Raw genomic sequence first — 17,124 nt, forward strand, 5'->3', positions numbered from 1 at the left:
TTGCTATGAATAAGCCAACAAATGTGGCAGATCCTTGCCGCTTTTTATCCACCCAATGCTTTGTGGAGGGACAGGTTAGCCTATACATGACCCTGTAGATATTGCAGAATGGCTTAATACATATTATGAATCGCTATATCTCAAAGCCCAGTTTGGAGATATGGATGTAGAGTGTAAGTTCTCCCTTCTTGAAGAGTACGTAGCTAAAAAACAGGTACCCCTGTCTTGTCCCCGGACAAAACTGAGTTGCTGGAATCCCCATTTTCAAAACCAGAGATTGAGAATGGTGCTGGATTTTCCTTTAGGCAAAAGCCCGTTGCCGGACGGCTTCAACAATCGGTTCTAAAAAAAAAAAAAAAAAAAACACACATGTTGGACCCTCTTACCACCTTCCTAGTCAAAATGTACAACTCCATTTCAGACACTTGTGGCTTTGACCAGCAAGCCTTAGATGCTTACGTTACAGTGATCCCCAAGCGGTGGAAAGCCACTGTCTACTGCCCAAGCTACAGGCCCATTTCTCTAGTTAACACAGATGTCAAGCCCTTTACCAAGTTGTGGGCCTCTTGGCTGGCTCATCTACATAATTGTAATGTGGATGACCAGGTTGGCTTTAAAAGAGGCCAGAAGGCATGCTTTCCAGGAGGTCCCAACAATCCTATCTGCAAATGTCCTCTGCAGATCTAAAGACAGATACCATACATCTTCAGTGTTGATTAGGATGGTGGACTCTTTCCGCTCCTGCCCTATGTAGCAAAGGGTTCAGGTGGAATCTGCAGTTTCTTCCATAGGTCATTAGATCACTTCCTTGGGTAGGACACTATCAAAGTCTGAAATGATTTACCCATGCTGACTCAGAACACCCTGACTGTCGGCACTTCACCTCCCCTGCCGGCTCTTCAATCAGATAATGCACCCATGATAGAGCCATCTCTGGATTATCTCTAGCTAAACGTTTTCCTAGGAAGATCTCACATATTAAGGGCTTTACAGAGGGAGTCTACTACTTTTGAGACACTAAGGGAGAAGACAAGCCCCCCCCCCCCTCCCACCCCCTTACCGGTCTCTCTATGATGCATGAAATTTTGCATGGCTATACAACTAAAACTGTCCCAGGGATTATGACCACGTGGGAATCCGATTTAAATAGTTCTTTCTCTCCAGAGTAACTTATGCGGGTCTTCACTTTTATGCATAAATTACTTCCTCTTTAAATACTTTCAAGGTGGTATAGGGTGGTGCAAATCTTGCCCAAAATGTATCCCACCATGCATAAAAGCTGCTGGCGCTGTAAAGAAGCATTCATAAGAACCAAATAGGCCCCAGTGTTTGATATGGGTAAAGATCCTAAGGGTTAGAGCCATACCCATTACATAGAGGGCCAGATTAATACTTTAATCAGTGTCCACCCCTCCAAATATTTGTTGGCTACATGGATTGTATTACTCTTAAGATCTAAAATCTTCTGTAAGAAACAAAAAACCTAAACTTTGAAAACCTTTTTGGCACTCAAGAAAACCCCAGCACACAGACCATATTTGTAGAACAACTTTGTATTTACAGAAGTAAAATTACAATAAAATAGTTACCAGGACAATATTGAAAACTCTATGCCTGTAAACCAAAAATAAATATAACTGGGAACTAGCTAAAAACATTTACAGTGAAATTGACTAAAACCCAAATAAAAACAGATGTAAAAATTCCAAAATTTAAAAACTTCAACAAGCAGAAGAGGGATAGATCGGATCTGCTTTGGATTAAGACAAGTCAACCTGTCTGGGTAGTGTCTAGGGCAGTTTCTGACTGCTTTGGGGGCAAATTCGTTGCAAAATTGCAACATTAGAACATTCTAGAAGTGCTGTAATGGGAATAACCCATCTAAAATATATTGTAACTTATACTGGCAACGACAACTAACGTACCCCGACAACACTACGTTGAAGTTAAAGGGGTTTTCCCACAAACTAAAGTTGGGAACTTTATAGCAGTATCAGTAAATGGACCTCCAACGCCTTTGCTTGTTACACTTATGGAGACTTCATATGAGGAATGGAGGATTATAAGTAGATAAATAATATCTACTATAATAAAGGCAGCTTTCAGTCCTTATATTAGCTTATAGATTGATCTCATGTCATGTTTCACAAAACTGGAAAAACACAGGGCAGTCTTCATAACTTGTTGGATTACTCTGTGGACTTCTTATGGAAATACATGGAAATCTTCCTTGTGGAACCAGGTGATCGCTGTAGAAAGCAGAGAGACAGGACACCGTTATATACAAGGCGAATTCACAATATACAGATCTACAGTATATAGAAAACAGAAGCAAAAAGACAAAGCATGCTCGGAGCTGTAGTCCATCAAATTGCATCCTATAATATACTATAGTTATGGAGTGTCAGAGGATAGTTCTAACAATGAGATACTTACAGATACAGGGGAGTTTGCTATATTCTTTGCAGGGGTCTTTTTTGCACTCCCACTACTTGATGGGCTGCTTGTCACTTTGCAATGTGTAGAGGGTTTGTCAGACTTTTTCTTGCTCGCCAACACAGTAAACCAGTTTTTCTCGGGTGTGCTGTTTTCTTTGTCTAGCGGTGCAGATTTTACAAGACTGGGTGATTTAAGGGGACAGTCGGGAACGTCTATAGAACATGTAGCAGCAGGTCTCTCTGCACAGTCCTTGCTAAGATCTGCCAGATTTAGACACTTGGTGTCCGTATGGTCGTCCTTCTCCATAGCACACAGCTCCAGTTCTAGTTTGGTCTTCTTCACGCCTGGTTCCAGCTCAGTCACACAGTTACAGCTAGAGAAACATTCATGCTCTGTGTTCTCGTTGCTTGTCTCCAGTCGCCTCTTTGCCCTCTTCTCGTAGGTAGATGGCGCTCTGGAATCGGATGTTGAAGGGTATTGCTCTATGGGGGTGAATGCCTTCCGAGGTGAAGGTGTTTTAGGGGCGAGTGTGAGTGACCTTGGTGTACGGGTGACCCAGTTTTTAATGGTCACCTTAGACGCGGACGGCTGTCTGGGAGACGTTGTGGAGGTCTCATTTTTCTGTCTTTTGGGGGTGTGAAGTTTTGCAATTGCAAGGAAAGGGGATGTTGGTGTGCTGGAAGACATTGGGAGATCTCCGGTATAACTCGGGGCACAGGCAGCTGGGGTGGGCGAGGACATCAATTGATGGCATCGGACTTTGGGCGACTTTCCAGGTGTACGCAGTACAGCAGCTGTATGGGGAGAAACACAAAATAAGGAAAAACACTTCAACTCTCACTTCTTTACAAACACTAAAATAATTTTAACTTTTTATTCACCATATAAAACTTAAAAAACTTTGGGGTAACACAAGCATGCCGAAAGATTATGTCAAGAAGGGGACAATAAAACTTTCAACACATGTATTGGATTGTATCTGTTCTATTTTTCTGAAAAGCAACTTATACAGGTGATAAGAACCAGATTTAAAATCTCCCATTTGATTAGAGATGAGAGGACATTCCCACTCGGGTTCGGCTGTGCGACTGGGACATATTACAGTGTTGGCAACCAGACTGTTAGGATACCAATATGTCCGCTCAAACCTGAACGGGAACACTGGGTCCGCTCATCTCTAGTTTAGAATTTGCAAAAATGAGACCTTGTCACATATACAGACCCGATTACAGGCTACACACTAGAATGAAAATGCAGAAAAGGAGGAACATGTGTTACGTAGCCTCTCTAGTTTTGAGTCTACTGAACTTTGAGTTATACTCTTGCCAACTTGCTGTTAAGCTACTACATGTATATCAGCAGGACATGTTGCATGGCCTGTGTATGCATTTAGCCATACACAAGGTTACAGAACGAGCAAATCAGGCGCTCAACCTCCTTAAACTGATCTAGGTAAAGTACTGTTTACTATATATTGCATTTAACATCCAACTGTCCCCGCTTAACTCCCAGCAAACAGGACAGCGATTGGACGACGACTACTAGGGTGTTGAGTCATGTTCACCTGCGCACGGTAATTCAACCTTCTTTGGACAAGTCCACCCCACTCTGTTCATGTTCTCCTCATCCACGTTCTTGCCCCCTCCTCTCTTCAGTCGCCAGACTCTTACAGTGTTGTCATCAGAGCAAGTGACAATCTACAGGTGAACAACAGCAAAGGCAAATTCAGTACAAACTGACTATAAAACAGAGATCAAATACTATTGGTGCAAGTTCCAGAACTGCAGCTCCATCCTAGAACAAAATGGTGGGTGGCACCAAGAAACAACTAGGTTAAGTTCAGATGAGCAGTATTAGGTCCTGGCTAATACAAAACATAACAGCACAAACCTTGGTGAAATCAGTAGGAGACCAGGTGACGGAGGTGACCTCTTGACTGTGTCCCTGAAGCATTAAGGGAGGAGTGTAGGGATTAGATACCTAAAAGGCAAGAAAATAAAATTTATTATGGGAACATTACAGAGGCTCAAGAATTTTTGCAAGATTTGATTCATTCAGTGAGAGGACATCCACATCCCGAGTGCTACAATAGTGAAACAAATGCATTTTTCAGTCCACACACACACAGTTCCAGGAACGATACATAAAACACTGGCTGAAGAGAATAGAAAACACAGCAGGGTTAGAATACACCCATAATGCACTCTTAGAAGCTACAATCCTGGAATATAAATCCCTATTTCACAGTCCTGCTGCTACCAATACCACAAATGTACGAAAGGGCAGTACCAAACCCTCAGTGCATGGTCCCAACTACACACACTTCATTTAGATCCACAATTTCAACAAGTTCAGGTGCAGAAAACCTGTACCAGGCAAAGACCACAAGAAGATTTAGATCAGATTTTTTTGCAGCAAATACAAGATGCACATGCAAGCACGATACCAACAGGAAACCTCAAAGCATCTAACCTTGTATTGTGCAAACCACCAACCGTCTACGTAACCTTTATGGGACCTTGTCAGGTCACAGGATGCATAGAATAGGGGATAACTTGCTCAATAGAAGGGATGCAGATAACCTGTAATCTGATTAATCTTATGTCCTGTGAACTTTATAACACCATCACGTATGCTGCATGCCTTCATTTTTTGTTCCACTACAGCCATATAGAAGACACGCGCATGCATGACCATGTTCCTGTGTAAGCCGCACACGTGAGTAACGGGAATCGGCATCTGCTTCCCAGCTGACACTTCCCTTCACTCCGCAGGGCTGAGATTTCCCACTGTACAGCTGTTCAAGCTCATAGAACACAACAGACACCCATTCATACTCAACATGTGTCACTCCAGGGAGGGAGGTTAATGAGAGAGACCTTGTGACCCCTTTCTTCTAAAGATATTTAAGTATGCTACATCATGAAACATAACATTAGAATGAATTGTTAAACGACATCTACCACGAGGATCAAGGATAGTAAACTAAGCACACTGACATACTATGGTGTGCACCCTCTGGCTGGATCTACTCTTTTAGCTTCTTAGGTCTTTTTTTTGTTAAAACGACTTAAAATTATGCTGAGTCTGAAGGGCTCCAAAGGTGTTAATGGAGCCCCCTAAGGCTCATTTGCATAGTTTAATGCCTTTTTTTCTCTCAAGAAAAAGAGCATATGAGGCTTAAAGAAAGGCAGATCCTACCAGAGGGGGCACACACCAATATGTCAGTGTGCTTGGTTTACAATCCTTCATCCTCTTGGTAGATGCCCTTTAAAAGGGGTTTGTATAGGATTAGAAATATGCCACAGCTTAAATCCAAAAACTAGCAACACACCTGTCCAGGATATGTGTCCTGTAGTGCAGTTCAAAGAAGATTAAACAAGCTATTGAAGGTGTTTTGTTAATTATTTTGTGGAAAGGGGAAAACAATTGATTGGTGTGGTGCTGACTGAGTATAAGAATGGGGGGGGGGGGGGGATCTGGTTCTCGGCAATCAATGAAATGACAGGTTGAGTATGCCTACTGTCACTGCAGTCAATACCGTGGTAGTGCTCAAAATGGCCAAGCACAGCAAATAGTAATTGAGCAGCGGAGATTATCTGTTTTTGAGAGCACTGGAGATACCCTAGTGCTGTGCTCAGTAATTTATTATGATCCCATAGTACTGAATAGAGTGCTAGTATAAATGCTCGACCTGTAGGGGCATCAGTTACCCATCCTCCTGATCAGTTATCAGACCCACACCAATCAGATTGTAGCTGTGGATAAGGGACAACAATACAACCAGGACAATTGGATAAAAACACACTTACCTGCCAGATATAAGCGCTGTGGTCACTTGAACCACTAACAAGAAACTGCCCATCAGGACTAAGACTAGACTTTATATAAAAGGTGGAATTCTGATGGCCGCTGAACACGGAGACTGAAAAGAAAATTGAAGGGGAAAGTTTATAGAACAAATTACAGTCCTGACTGATATCAGCAGTGACGCATCTCATTACAATAAGCTTAGCAGAGTTATGGTAACTTGGCCATTACACCACTTATGTTTATATCGACTTAAAAGCCATTGAAAGACCGAAGTAAAAATGAGTTGTGAAAGAGCAGAGACCAGGCTAAAAATAATCCAGTAACCAGGGCATGCAGCACTCTCTCCCAGGAGAAGGAATTCCTGCAATGTCATAAATCTTCCAGCTCCGCTCACTTCCACATAAGAACCAGAGAGCTCTGAATTCCTCTCAAACCTCTTACCAGCTTGACCTCAAATTAAGAAACTAGACAACACTTTCCCTGTACACCCAAGTGCTGCCCTAGTGTAGGTTATAGGGAAAAGATACTGCCCCCTGCTGCTCAATATAGAGAATGTAGCATCAGTTCATAGAGGCTTAAAGCCTGGATTCACACCTACAGTTTATTTGTAACCCAAAGCAAATTAAAATCTTAATTGGTGATAAAATGAAGGGATTATTACTTGTACATCCTACTAGATGATAGAACTGCACTAGAAAAATCTAGAACCAATACATAATATTTATATAGCGCCAAACTCCATAGCACTTTACAGATTCTGGACATTGTGCCAAGGTGTGAATAGGTAAAATCATCTTGTCTTCCATGCGAATTTGCAGTATAATTCTTGTTACAGAAGGTGAAAGTACAAGTCCACAAGCAAGACATGCAGGTTTTACAGTAGATTTAATAATGGTATAAAGCTAATTAATAAAAATGGTATGGCACATTGCAAACAGAATCGACTGATTGCAAGTTATGGCCTATGTACTAGATAGGTTATCAGTGACTTTCCACTACTGGACCCTACACCGAGCTGAAAACCGGGTCCAATTTGAATGGAGCAGAAGCACGTTTCCATTTTCAGGATCAAAACGGGATTAATTTTCACTCTGACTAGCAGGTTATCACCTATCCCCATGGAGAGTTAATTTAGGTAACCAAAATATTCTGGAGGGTCTGAAGTCTCCCAAATCTTAGCCGTGTACAGCAATGCTTAAATGCATTGTATTGCTGCTGCATCTGGGATGAGGTATGGCAAGACTACAGGTAACATTATACCACACAATTTTGGTTGGCAACATTAGTACCCCATAGATGAATCAGTAGGGTAGTGAAGAATTACACAGGTCAATCCTGTAGGAAATTCTCATGATTAACTGGCCAGAGGGGGGGGAAACAACATCTTCATAGCAATAGAAACAAAATTAAGTCCCTAACTTACCAGGATCATTCTTTAATCCGGCTATATTAAACATATAGATATTATCATCAGTGCAGCTGGCGAATAGACTGGTGCCGGTCGAATCAAGAATCAAGCTGGAATAACCTAAAAAAACAAAAAAAAATAAAAAAATTAAAAATTAAATGGACTATGTAGTTTGGAATAAATTAAAGGGGTTGGCCACGTTACCCTATGTTTTATGGTGTGCGAGTGTGGGGGGCAGGATATTACCAATAAACATCATTAGTTTAGCTCCGCTATCTTGATATGTAAAGTGAAGCCTCCTGTCTTTCACCTCATCAACCAGACATTCCTGTCCATAAAATGGCCGCAGATGGATGGTCATGTGATCTATAACTAGCAATTGATCATGGATAGTTAGAAATCATATGATCCTCCATCTGCGGCCATTTTATGGTTAGGAATCTCTGGCTGGTGAGGTAAGAGACAGGAGGCTTCACTTTACATTTCAAGAAAGAGGAACAGAACTATTAATAGATGTATATTGGTAAATTACCTGATATCCTGCCCCGTATACACACACACACACACGGTAAAGTGGCCAACCCCTTTAAGCCATTTACTATTACGCTATGAAAAGGCAGGCACATTTAATCCTCCTACCTATAAAGCTGAGGGAGAAAGTCTCCCTCTCTAAACACAGCAGTTTAATATAAAGATCACATACCAAGTTTTCGTGTGCTGCACCCAGGATACGGAAGAGATCTTGCTGGGATGGGATCCTGCCTGTAAGCGGTGTAATTCTTTCTCAAATCCCACATTTTGATAACACTGTCAAAAGATGCACCCATTAGATTGAAGAGAATTGCAGTGTTAAAGGCCAAATTATAATTTTAGATTCTGGCTGTGAAGAATGATGAAAGCTTTGCACAGCAGTGTTAGGGTGAAAGGAATATATTCTGGACATCACTTACCCATCAACTGCTCCGGCCGATATTACTGTGTGCTCATCTTGAAAGACCACCACGGTCACACTCTGCTGGGTGTCCTATAGGTGAAGGCAGAAAAAATAATAATAAATAATAATAATAATAATAATAATAATAATAATAATAAATAATAATAATAAATAATAATAATAAATAATAATAATAAATAATAATAATAATAATAATAATAATAATAATAATAATAATAATAATAATAATAATAATAGTACTACGACGTACTACAACATCTAAAAGTAGTCAACATGGTTGTGTTGCAGGATGGCAATTTTAATGCCCAAAATTTTTTAAATATTTTTTTTAAATAAAGTGGCCTCTAAAATCTTTAAGATGGATCACAAGGTAAAATCTGAGTTAAAATCAGGTCATGAGAATGGAGCCCAAGACAAGCCCCTTCCCCTCTCAGCTTGTTGTCAATGTAGAACTTAGTCCTTACCACTGACGGGGCAAATCCTTTGGCCACTGGTCTTCGTTTTTTTTGTTTCAGTGGCGTCTGTTTATCTGCTGCGTTGTGAGCCCCAGTAATCTGGTTGACGTGTCTATAGGAGCCATCTAGAAGACATTACATGGGTAAATTTACTTGGACCACAACAACAAAAGCAAAAAAATGTTTGACAATTTTGAAACATACCTTTTTTGTTGCATCGAGTATCCCAGACAATGATGTTACCGTCTCGTCCTCCGGTGCAAAAAACAGCTAGGGAATAATCAGAGGACAGATTGTTGACTAACATGCATTTAAACATGTATGGGCTGCTGGAAGGGGTTGGTGTCTTCACTACTTCTGTTTATAGCAAACCTGTCTCCAAGAATGTAAAATGAAGTTTTATAAAGTGCTGAAATATAGAATGCAGATAAAGGCTAGTGGAATCGGTCACCACCTCAAATGACTTTCCTGGTGACAGGTTCACTTTAAGGACTGAAACAAAGCACAATAAAAGCAGTAAAGGGAATAAGATTCGGGAAAATAAAAAAAAAAATCCCATCCACAGAAGTGTTATGGAAACATCTATACTTTGTGAATATATCCTACCAACTTTTACAGCAGGTTAATACAAAGAGGAAAACTAACAAACTAACTTTCCCTAGTATTTCAGTTTCGGTGAGTTTCACATTCATTGGCATTTCAATCTCAATAGAGATCAAAAGAGCAGATTTTTTTTCAGTTTCAGAAAAAGTCTAGGAAATCTAAGCCACTTTCTTAATTACCTTTTTCATACTTGGAGAAAGTGACCGACTTCAAGCTGCACTGGTGTCCTTTACACTCCCCAAGAAGCTCCCCGGCCTTAACGTCAAACAGCTTAGCAGTCTGATCCCCGGAGGCTGTGACCTGAGCAGAGGAGAAACACAATCAGCTGTGTGCTGACCTTTCCATCTGAAGCTGCAATACCACTAATGTATAGACTCTTCTTAAAATATACACAGTACATAATTCCCATATGAAAAAATAATTACTGAAACGCACAGAGCTTTTTACAAAAGTTTAAGATATTTAATACATTGTACTTACCAGCTTGTGCTCCCCTGGCACCCAGGCAAGGTCGAAGACTGCATTAGTGTGCGCCTGCCAGTCTAGAATGAAGGGAAATAAATGCTCTATTAATCTATGTAAAAGCAACGTGATACAATACCCCTCCCACTTCCCAATATGTATGCAGAAATGACATCTCCTCCTGTTCTATAACATGCTGCCTGCAGATAAGACATTATGTCCAAGAAAAAACAGCATATCTTACCTTTCACTATCTTGCGCTGCATATCGGGGCACTCTGTGTCATACAGTCGTACAATACCTTCTTCGTTGGTCACTGCGAGAACATGCAGCATATCTGGAACTAAAAAAATCAAAACACTTAGTCAAAATACCCAATGTCCAAGTGGCAAGAGCCAATAGGCATTCAACGATGTCACACAGTAATAATAGGACTTGTGCATTTACCCTAAAGGATTTTTTATGACCTATTCCTTAGCTCAATATAGAACAGACATAACTACCTGAACTGAATGAGCATCCGAAGGGTGGTACCGGCATGCCAACCTCACCATAAGAGGTGTGCTCATCTTCTCTGAAGCACTGGAAGCTTGGCAATAAACTCTGAAGAGGATATCCATAGGACACTGGGTTTGGGAGAAATAATATACAGTTATAATTAAAAGTATATGAACACAATGTAGAAATGAAATTTACAAAATATGTACCGGGTAGCCTGAAATGTATTAAAGAGGACCTGTTCTGGCAATTTGGGACCCAGTACATATTCGTGTACAATTCGTGTTCCAAATTGTCTTTTAATCCATCTGTGCCCTCTATCCAGAGTCCAATAAAGTTTATCTCTGGTGCTCCCCACACCTGCGCAGTAATTCGATGCATTGCACAAGCGGAGCACCTACACGTCATGTGTAGTACCGCGAGCTGCGGAAAGAGGGGAGTATAAAAGTTTTTTTTATTTAAAAAGATGGACTAGTTAAAGAGCCATTTGGGACACAATCACAAGTCCATAAGGGCCTGTGAGTGATTTAGTGTCCCAAATCGCCCTCAAAAGGTCTCCTTTAATGGCTCTTACCCATGTTGAAAATTACATGCGAGTTTGATCAGATTGTGTTCAGAGTTCAGTCCGGCGGTGATGGAACAACGCGTTTTATTGTAACAAATCTTGTAGGTGTCAGATTCTCTGCTACTTCTTGGAAGCTCACAGTAAAATACTGACCGCATTAGGACGCATTGTAGTGCTGCCAGGCATCAAAACAAGGACATGCTTTACTTCTCTTGCTTCGCAACGCAGGAACACAGCATGAGAAATAGGGATGTTTGAACAATATGATATGTATTAAAATTTAGGGCAAGTCCAATGCAATGACAGATTGCATTGGACCTGCGCAAGAAAAAACACTGTGGGCAGAGAAGAGTGGAACTGTAGTTTACGTTTTGGTTCGGCCGAGTGACCCAGACGTATTCTGGTAATACATGCGGATTGCATAGAACTCAATTTAAAACTACAGGTTTGCTTTTCTCTACTTGTAGACAAGAGACCTAATACTGGTCACCAAGGCCTAAAGGATAACAGGTTTTCCAACATTTTAAGCCTAGCATTAAACACATAGTGCCAGTGATTAATAGCTATTATTCTTTGTAAGCCGATACATGATACAGATTGACACCATGTACAATCTGCTCAGCTCCTCCTGCTCTATAACATGCTGCCTGCAGATAGGACACTATGTACAATCTGCTCAGCTCCTCCTGCTCTATAACATGCTGCCTGCAGATAGGACACTATGTACAATCTGCTCAGCTCCTCCTGCTCTATAACATGCTGCCTGCAGATAGGACCCTATGTACAATCGGCTCCGCTCATCCGGCTCTATAACATGCTGCCTGCAGATAGGGAACTATGTACAATCTACTCCCCTCCGCCTGCAGATTGTACATTGTGTCCTATCTGCTCAGCTACTCCTGCTCTATAATATACAGCCTGCAAATAGGACACTATGTACAATCTATGCATCGACCTCTTCCTGCTCTGAGGATAGGACTGCATTTCAGCATGTTCCAGTGTGCAACCCTATATATAATTGTAGATCACACAAGAAAGGAAACAGTATAAAAAGGTTAAAGGGAGAACAAAGAACATATTATAGGAGAGTAAATGAGGGTCATCAGAGCAAGAACCTCATGAGCAGGATATAAGATGTCTCGGATATTGATGGCTTTTACTTTCCTCCTGCATAGAAGACTACTGTGTCACACACATAATTGTAAAATTGATGCAATTGCACACATCAAGGTCATCCAAATTGAGTATTGTGAGGCCCAAGACTGGACCAGAACTAGGAAACCTGTCCCCAATATGCAGATTTTTCTGCACTGGATCACTTTTAAACGATAAAAATGAACCCACTGTTGTAATTACACACACGTTGTACAAATAAGTACAAAAACATAACATATAGAAGATACAGCCGCATGGAGGGTTAAAGGGGATGGGCATGGCAGGGTTAAAGTAGAATAAATTGACATTTTGCTATGCACGGAGCTTCAGGTCGACCCTCACCAGGCCACAATGGGAGTTTTAGGACACTATAGCCCATCCCTTTAAGAGCGGGCACTTACCATTGTGACTCCAGAGAGACCTGTGCACCACACGCTGGAATAGAGACATGGTTGACAGTAAGAACCGGCTGTATGAGATGAATGCGCCCGGGAAGCCTCAGCACCGCGCCCGACACCCGCCTTCTCCAGCCGCCGAGCGCTAACACTCAACTCCCGCGAAATCCAAAGCGTATTCTCCCGCGAAATTCTATCGCAACTTCTAATTGGCTCCACCAACATCCAATCCGCGGACAACAAGAAACAAATCCACGCCTACAGAACAACTCAGCCAATCAGAATGGACGTTAATAGAGTGCGTTACGTTACACGCATGCGCAGAAGAAAGTGTCATGGCGCCTAGCTGTTCTTTCCGTACAACAGTACTATACTATTAATTTTTTTTTCTTGTAGGATCAATATGGCGGCTGGGGGGAGCGGCGCTAGGTCGTTTTTAGCCGATGCCGGATATGGAGAGCAGGAGCTGGATGCTAACTCTGCGCTCATGGAGTTAGATAAAGGTAGAGGAGGGCTTGAGGGGGGAAAGAGGATCTCATTCAACCAATCAGATGAGGGCTTTCATTGTAAATAAATGAAAGGTGAAATATGATTGGTAATTAAGCTAAGTTTGTATGCTGTCTCCTGATAGGGTGTCAGCTCCCGATAACTACTTTTAACAACCAATTAGGTTTATGTTTTCTCAGGGAGCTGTAATCTGATTGGTTGCACAGGCTTTTATGACGCGGTACACATTGGGGCTCATTTACTAAGGGTCCGCGGAGCACATTTTCGTTGGGTTTCCCAACGATTTCTGTTTTGTGCCACATTTAACAGGGAATTGTGTCGCACACGATCGGATCTTGGCACATCGGAGCCGGCTTGCACGCGACAGAAATTGGGGGGCGGGCCATCGGACAACCCGACGGATTCAGACAACCCGCTAGATTTAAAATTTAGAATTGTGACGCAAGACATAAACTTGCAAGCATCGGGAAGAAGAAGGTGAACTCCGGCGGACCTCGGCGGGGAAGCGACGGATGCAGGAACTCGGGCACACGAGCTTAGTGAATGGCCCCGGACTTCATCCTCGTTCAAAAAACATTGTAATTTAGTAAAAATTGTTGTAGGTTTAAAGATTTTTTTTTTTTATGGCTGTAGGAAAACGGCAGATTTTCTTGCAGACCGAGGCGGTGTTCACATGTTCCGCTAGTGTTGTGTTCATATGGCCGGGGTCACACGATCCGCTAGGCGTCCGTTCATAACGCGACGCTAGCGCACAGGGGGCGGTCCTCGGCCCGACCGCACATGCGTTAACAGGGAAACGCATGCGATTGATAAGCCGATCGCATGCGTTTCCCTGTTAACGCATGTGCGTTCGGGCCGAGGACCGCCCCCTGTGCGCTAGCGTCGCGTTTTGAACGGACGCCTAGCGGATCGTGTGACCGCGGCCTAACAAATGCGTTGTGTCAGGTTTTTTTATGCGTTTTTTGGCTAATTCCAAAGGCTTCATCCTTGATCACACACTGAGGTTACATTGCGTTTTAGCAAATGCAGTGGAAACACATTGGGGGTCATTTACTAAGGGCCCGAATCGCTATTTTTAGTCGGTTTCCCGAATATTAGCGATTTGCGCCGTTTCTCCATGAATTCCCCGGGGTTTTTGGCGCACGCGATCGGATTGTGGCGCGCCGGCATGCATGCGACGGAAATTGGCGGACCTCGGCGCAGCAGCGACACCTGGTGGACATCGGGCACACTACCTTAGTGAATCACCGGAAGACCTGAATCCTCGTCGGAGAACGCACCGCTGGATCGCGACAGGACGGGGTAAGTAATTGTGCCCCATTGTAACCTCAGCATGTGATCAAGGCTGAAGCCGTTGGAATGCGACAAAAACATCAAAAAACGCAACACAACCCATCGTGTGAACGTGCCCTAAGGGATTGTCTACAATCATTGTTTGATTTCTTTAATTACCATTTAAACTTTTTAGTGATGATGTCCTTTTGTTTTTTATTCTTCCAGGTCTAAGATCCGGCAAACTGGGAGAACAATGTGAAGCCGTTGTCCGTTTTCCAAGACTGTTTCAAAAATATCCATTCCCGATACTTATTAACTCTGCCTTCCTCAAACTGGCTGATGTCTTCAGAGTTGGGTAGGTGGCTGCACGGGAAGTCTAGAGGACAAGGAATAACAAAACATGGATATCAGCTTTCTAGACGTGTTTTTCCTGTTTCCCACTGATCTGTTTTAGGAAAAAATTTGGTTCTGTTTTTGCAAATAATTACCAGAGTGCACCAAGGTTGTGGTCTCTCCTGCTGGTGCCTGCATCCTATGGTGGATGTGGAAACACCAGATGTCAGTGGTCGATTTCAGAGCGAGTTCCGTTTGCGGGTGTTAAACCTTTAAAGGCCTGCAGGGAGTTTAGCGCCCCTGAAGCATTTTCAGGGGGGTGCTGATATTTGCTATGGCAACCCTGGGGTCTTAGCTAAGACCCCAGGTCTGTCCATAGTAACTGCCTGTAAGGTCCTGTCTGAGACAGGACCTTACAGGCACTGTGTCAGCCTATGCATCAGCAAAGGCTGACAGTGCTTATACATGCAATACATCAGTCAAATGGAAGGGGATTCACATCCTATGTAAAAGTATTTACAATGATGCCCAAAACCCTGCTGTAAATTTTGGTGTAACAAGTGCTGCACTTCATCAGCCTCTATGCTGAATGTTTTCAGCTACTGTATGCTGAATGTTTTGTCTTCCTTTCAGCAACAATTTCCTGCGACTCTGTGTGCTGAAAGTGACCCAACAGAGCGAGAAGCACCTGGAGAAGATCCTGAATGTGGATGAGTTTGTGAAGAGGATCTTCTCTGTTATACACAGTAATGACCCTGTAGCTCGTGCTATTACTCTCAGGTAGGTGTTCAGCAACTGTAGCTCCAAACAACGTGCTATGAATGGATGTGAATATGTGTAGAAGCCATGGACACGAGGAGACTGAAATGTAGAACAAAGGCTCATGTGTTCTGTAAGTCTTGTTATTGCAAAATGGTCCCAGAATGCGCTGGCAGTGTGATGCAAAGTAGGGTGCGTTCCCCTTGTGCAATGTAGATACTAATGCATTGACCTCAAGCCTGCAGGGACAGTATATGTGCGATGCATACGGTGATTTAAGGAATAAAAATGACTACTTTGGTAGAATATTCATTTTATTAGTTTGGTTTTTAGATCCTTTATTGTCATTTGTCTTGCAGGATGCTTGGCAGCATGGCATCCATCATTCCCGATCGAAAAAACGCTCACCACAGCATACGACAGAGCCTGGATTCTCACGACAATGTGGAGGTGGAGGCTGCTATATTTGCTGCATCTCATTTTTCTGCGCAATCAAAGTAGGTTCAGTGTTCTTTCTGGAATTAAAGGGGTTTTACCACTATGCACATGTATTTCCTTTTCACATAACCCTAAAGAAAATCTACCATTTGATTTCATGCATTATGAACCAAACGTACCTTGATAATGCTGTAGCTACACTGATGCAGGCACATATCTTGGCGCTTTTCCTCTCACATTAAAGGGAAACTGACACCACTTTTTTCACAAATACATCTAGTGGCAGGTACCCACAGAGCCCTAGTAACTTGCTGACACCTAAAAATTGTTACCCTCTGGTTCCCATATATTCAACTCTATCGTTTTACCTGATATCTAAGCATGGCTACAGCGAGTCGAGGTGTGGCCTCCTCTGGCTGAATCCAGAAGCTCCTCTCCATCCTATCTCTGCATGCAGCTGTAATGTCATGTGACCAGGGTGACATCATCGCAGGTCCTTTAGCATTTTAGCATTAGAAAACTATACACCAAGCATAAATCTCCTGAAATCACAGCACGCATATCACATGAAATCACACTGCAGTCTCTAATTTTGACTCCACTCGGGCAAATATAACTCTTCTCTGCTCATTCTCACATGACTTTGGGGGACCTTTTATAGGAAAGTGAAAAGGACATTGAAAGCAAATCGGCCATTGAAAATAACAAAAACTGCTACAAATACTCGCCTCCGCTAGTCTTCATCTTGATTCTGGCCCCTTCCGTTGCTAGTCTTGATACGTCTGGATCACATAGAAAACAAACTTATAATAAGCGGCACGGAGAACAGGGACAAGATGTCCGGTGCTCCGGGCTGCTAATTATGTGCACCCCCACTATCCCTCTCCTAGCAAGCATTTTGCATGATGTCGCCTCTCTCTCCTATGCTCCCAGCATGGGAGAGGGGTGTGCAGGGGTGTACAAAATTAGCAGCCAGGAGCACCGGACATCTTGTCCCCAGGCTCCGTGCTGCTAATTATAAGTTAGTTTTCTAGGTGATCCTGACGGTTCTCTTAATACACTGC

At 42.5% G+C, this 17,124-nt stretch overlaps 2 protein-coding genes across 3 annotated transcripts in view; one reads left to right on the forward strand and one right to left on the reverse strand.

Moving 5' to 3' along the window:
- Positions 1-1,537: 1,537 nt before the first annotated feature.
- Positions 1,538-13,008, reverse strand: DTL (denticleless E3 ubiquitin protein ligase homolog). The gene is made up of 15 exons (XM_072140170.1): positions 12,755-13,008; positions 10,639-10,761; positions 10,380-10,478; positions 10,154-10,215; positions 9,853-9,973; positions 9,275-9,340; positions 9,080-9,195; positions 8,611-8,684; positions 8,364-8,467; positions 7,676-7,780; positions 6,252-6,364; positions 4,330-4,419; positions 4,004-4,136; positions 2,437-3,233; positions 1,538-2,249 (listed from the first exon to the last, which is right to left on the reverse strand). Exons 1-15 carry the CDS (start codon positions 12,801-12,803, stop codon positions 2,190-2,192), a joined length of 2,112 nt encoding a protein of 703 aa, XP_071996271.1. The 5' UTR covers positions 12,804-13,008; the 3' UTR covers positions 1,538-2,189.
- INTS7 (integrator complex subunit 7) overlaps positions 12,875-17,124 on the forward strand; it is a 28,675-nt gene continuing 24,425 nt past the window's right edge. Inside the window, exons 1-5 of one of the 2 annotated variants that reach the window (XM_072140169.1) lie at positions 12,875-13,046; positions 13,145-13,251; positions 14,756-14,885; positions 15,497-15,643; positions 15,982-16,119. In XM_072140169.1, the coding sequence (XP_071996270.1) occupies positions 13,152-13,251; positions 14,756-14,885; positions 15,497-15,643; positions 15,982-16,119 (515 nt within the window). In that variant the 5' untranslated portion in view covers positions 12,875-13,046; positions 13,145-13,151. The other variant, XM_072140168.1, reaches the window with a different exon arrangement.

Source organism: Engystomops pustulosus, chromosome 3 (genome assembly GCF_040894005.1).
Source record: "Engystomops pustulosus chromosome 3, aEngPut4.maternal, whole genome shotgun sequence".
NCBI lineage: Eukaryota > Metazoa > Chordata > Amphibia > Anura > Leptodactylidae > Engystomops > Engystomops pustulosus.

Excerpts from the sequence above, each read along its gene's own strand:
- DTL (XM_072140170.1), bottom strand. The coding sequence starts at position 12,803 with ATGTCTCTATTCCAGCGTGTGGTGCACAGGTCTCTCTGGAGTCACAAT. Across the intron at positions 3,234-4,003 it reads GGTTGAATTACCGTGCGCAG|CTGCTGTACTGCGTACACCT; the intron begins GTGAACATGACT and ends CTCCCCATACAG. Across the intron at positions 2,250-2,436 it reads TAGCAAACTCCCCTGTATCT|CGATCACCTGGTTCCACAAG; the intron begins GTAAGTATCTCA and ends TGCTTTCTACAG.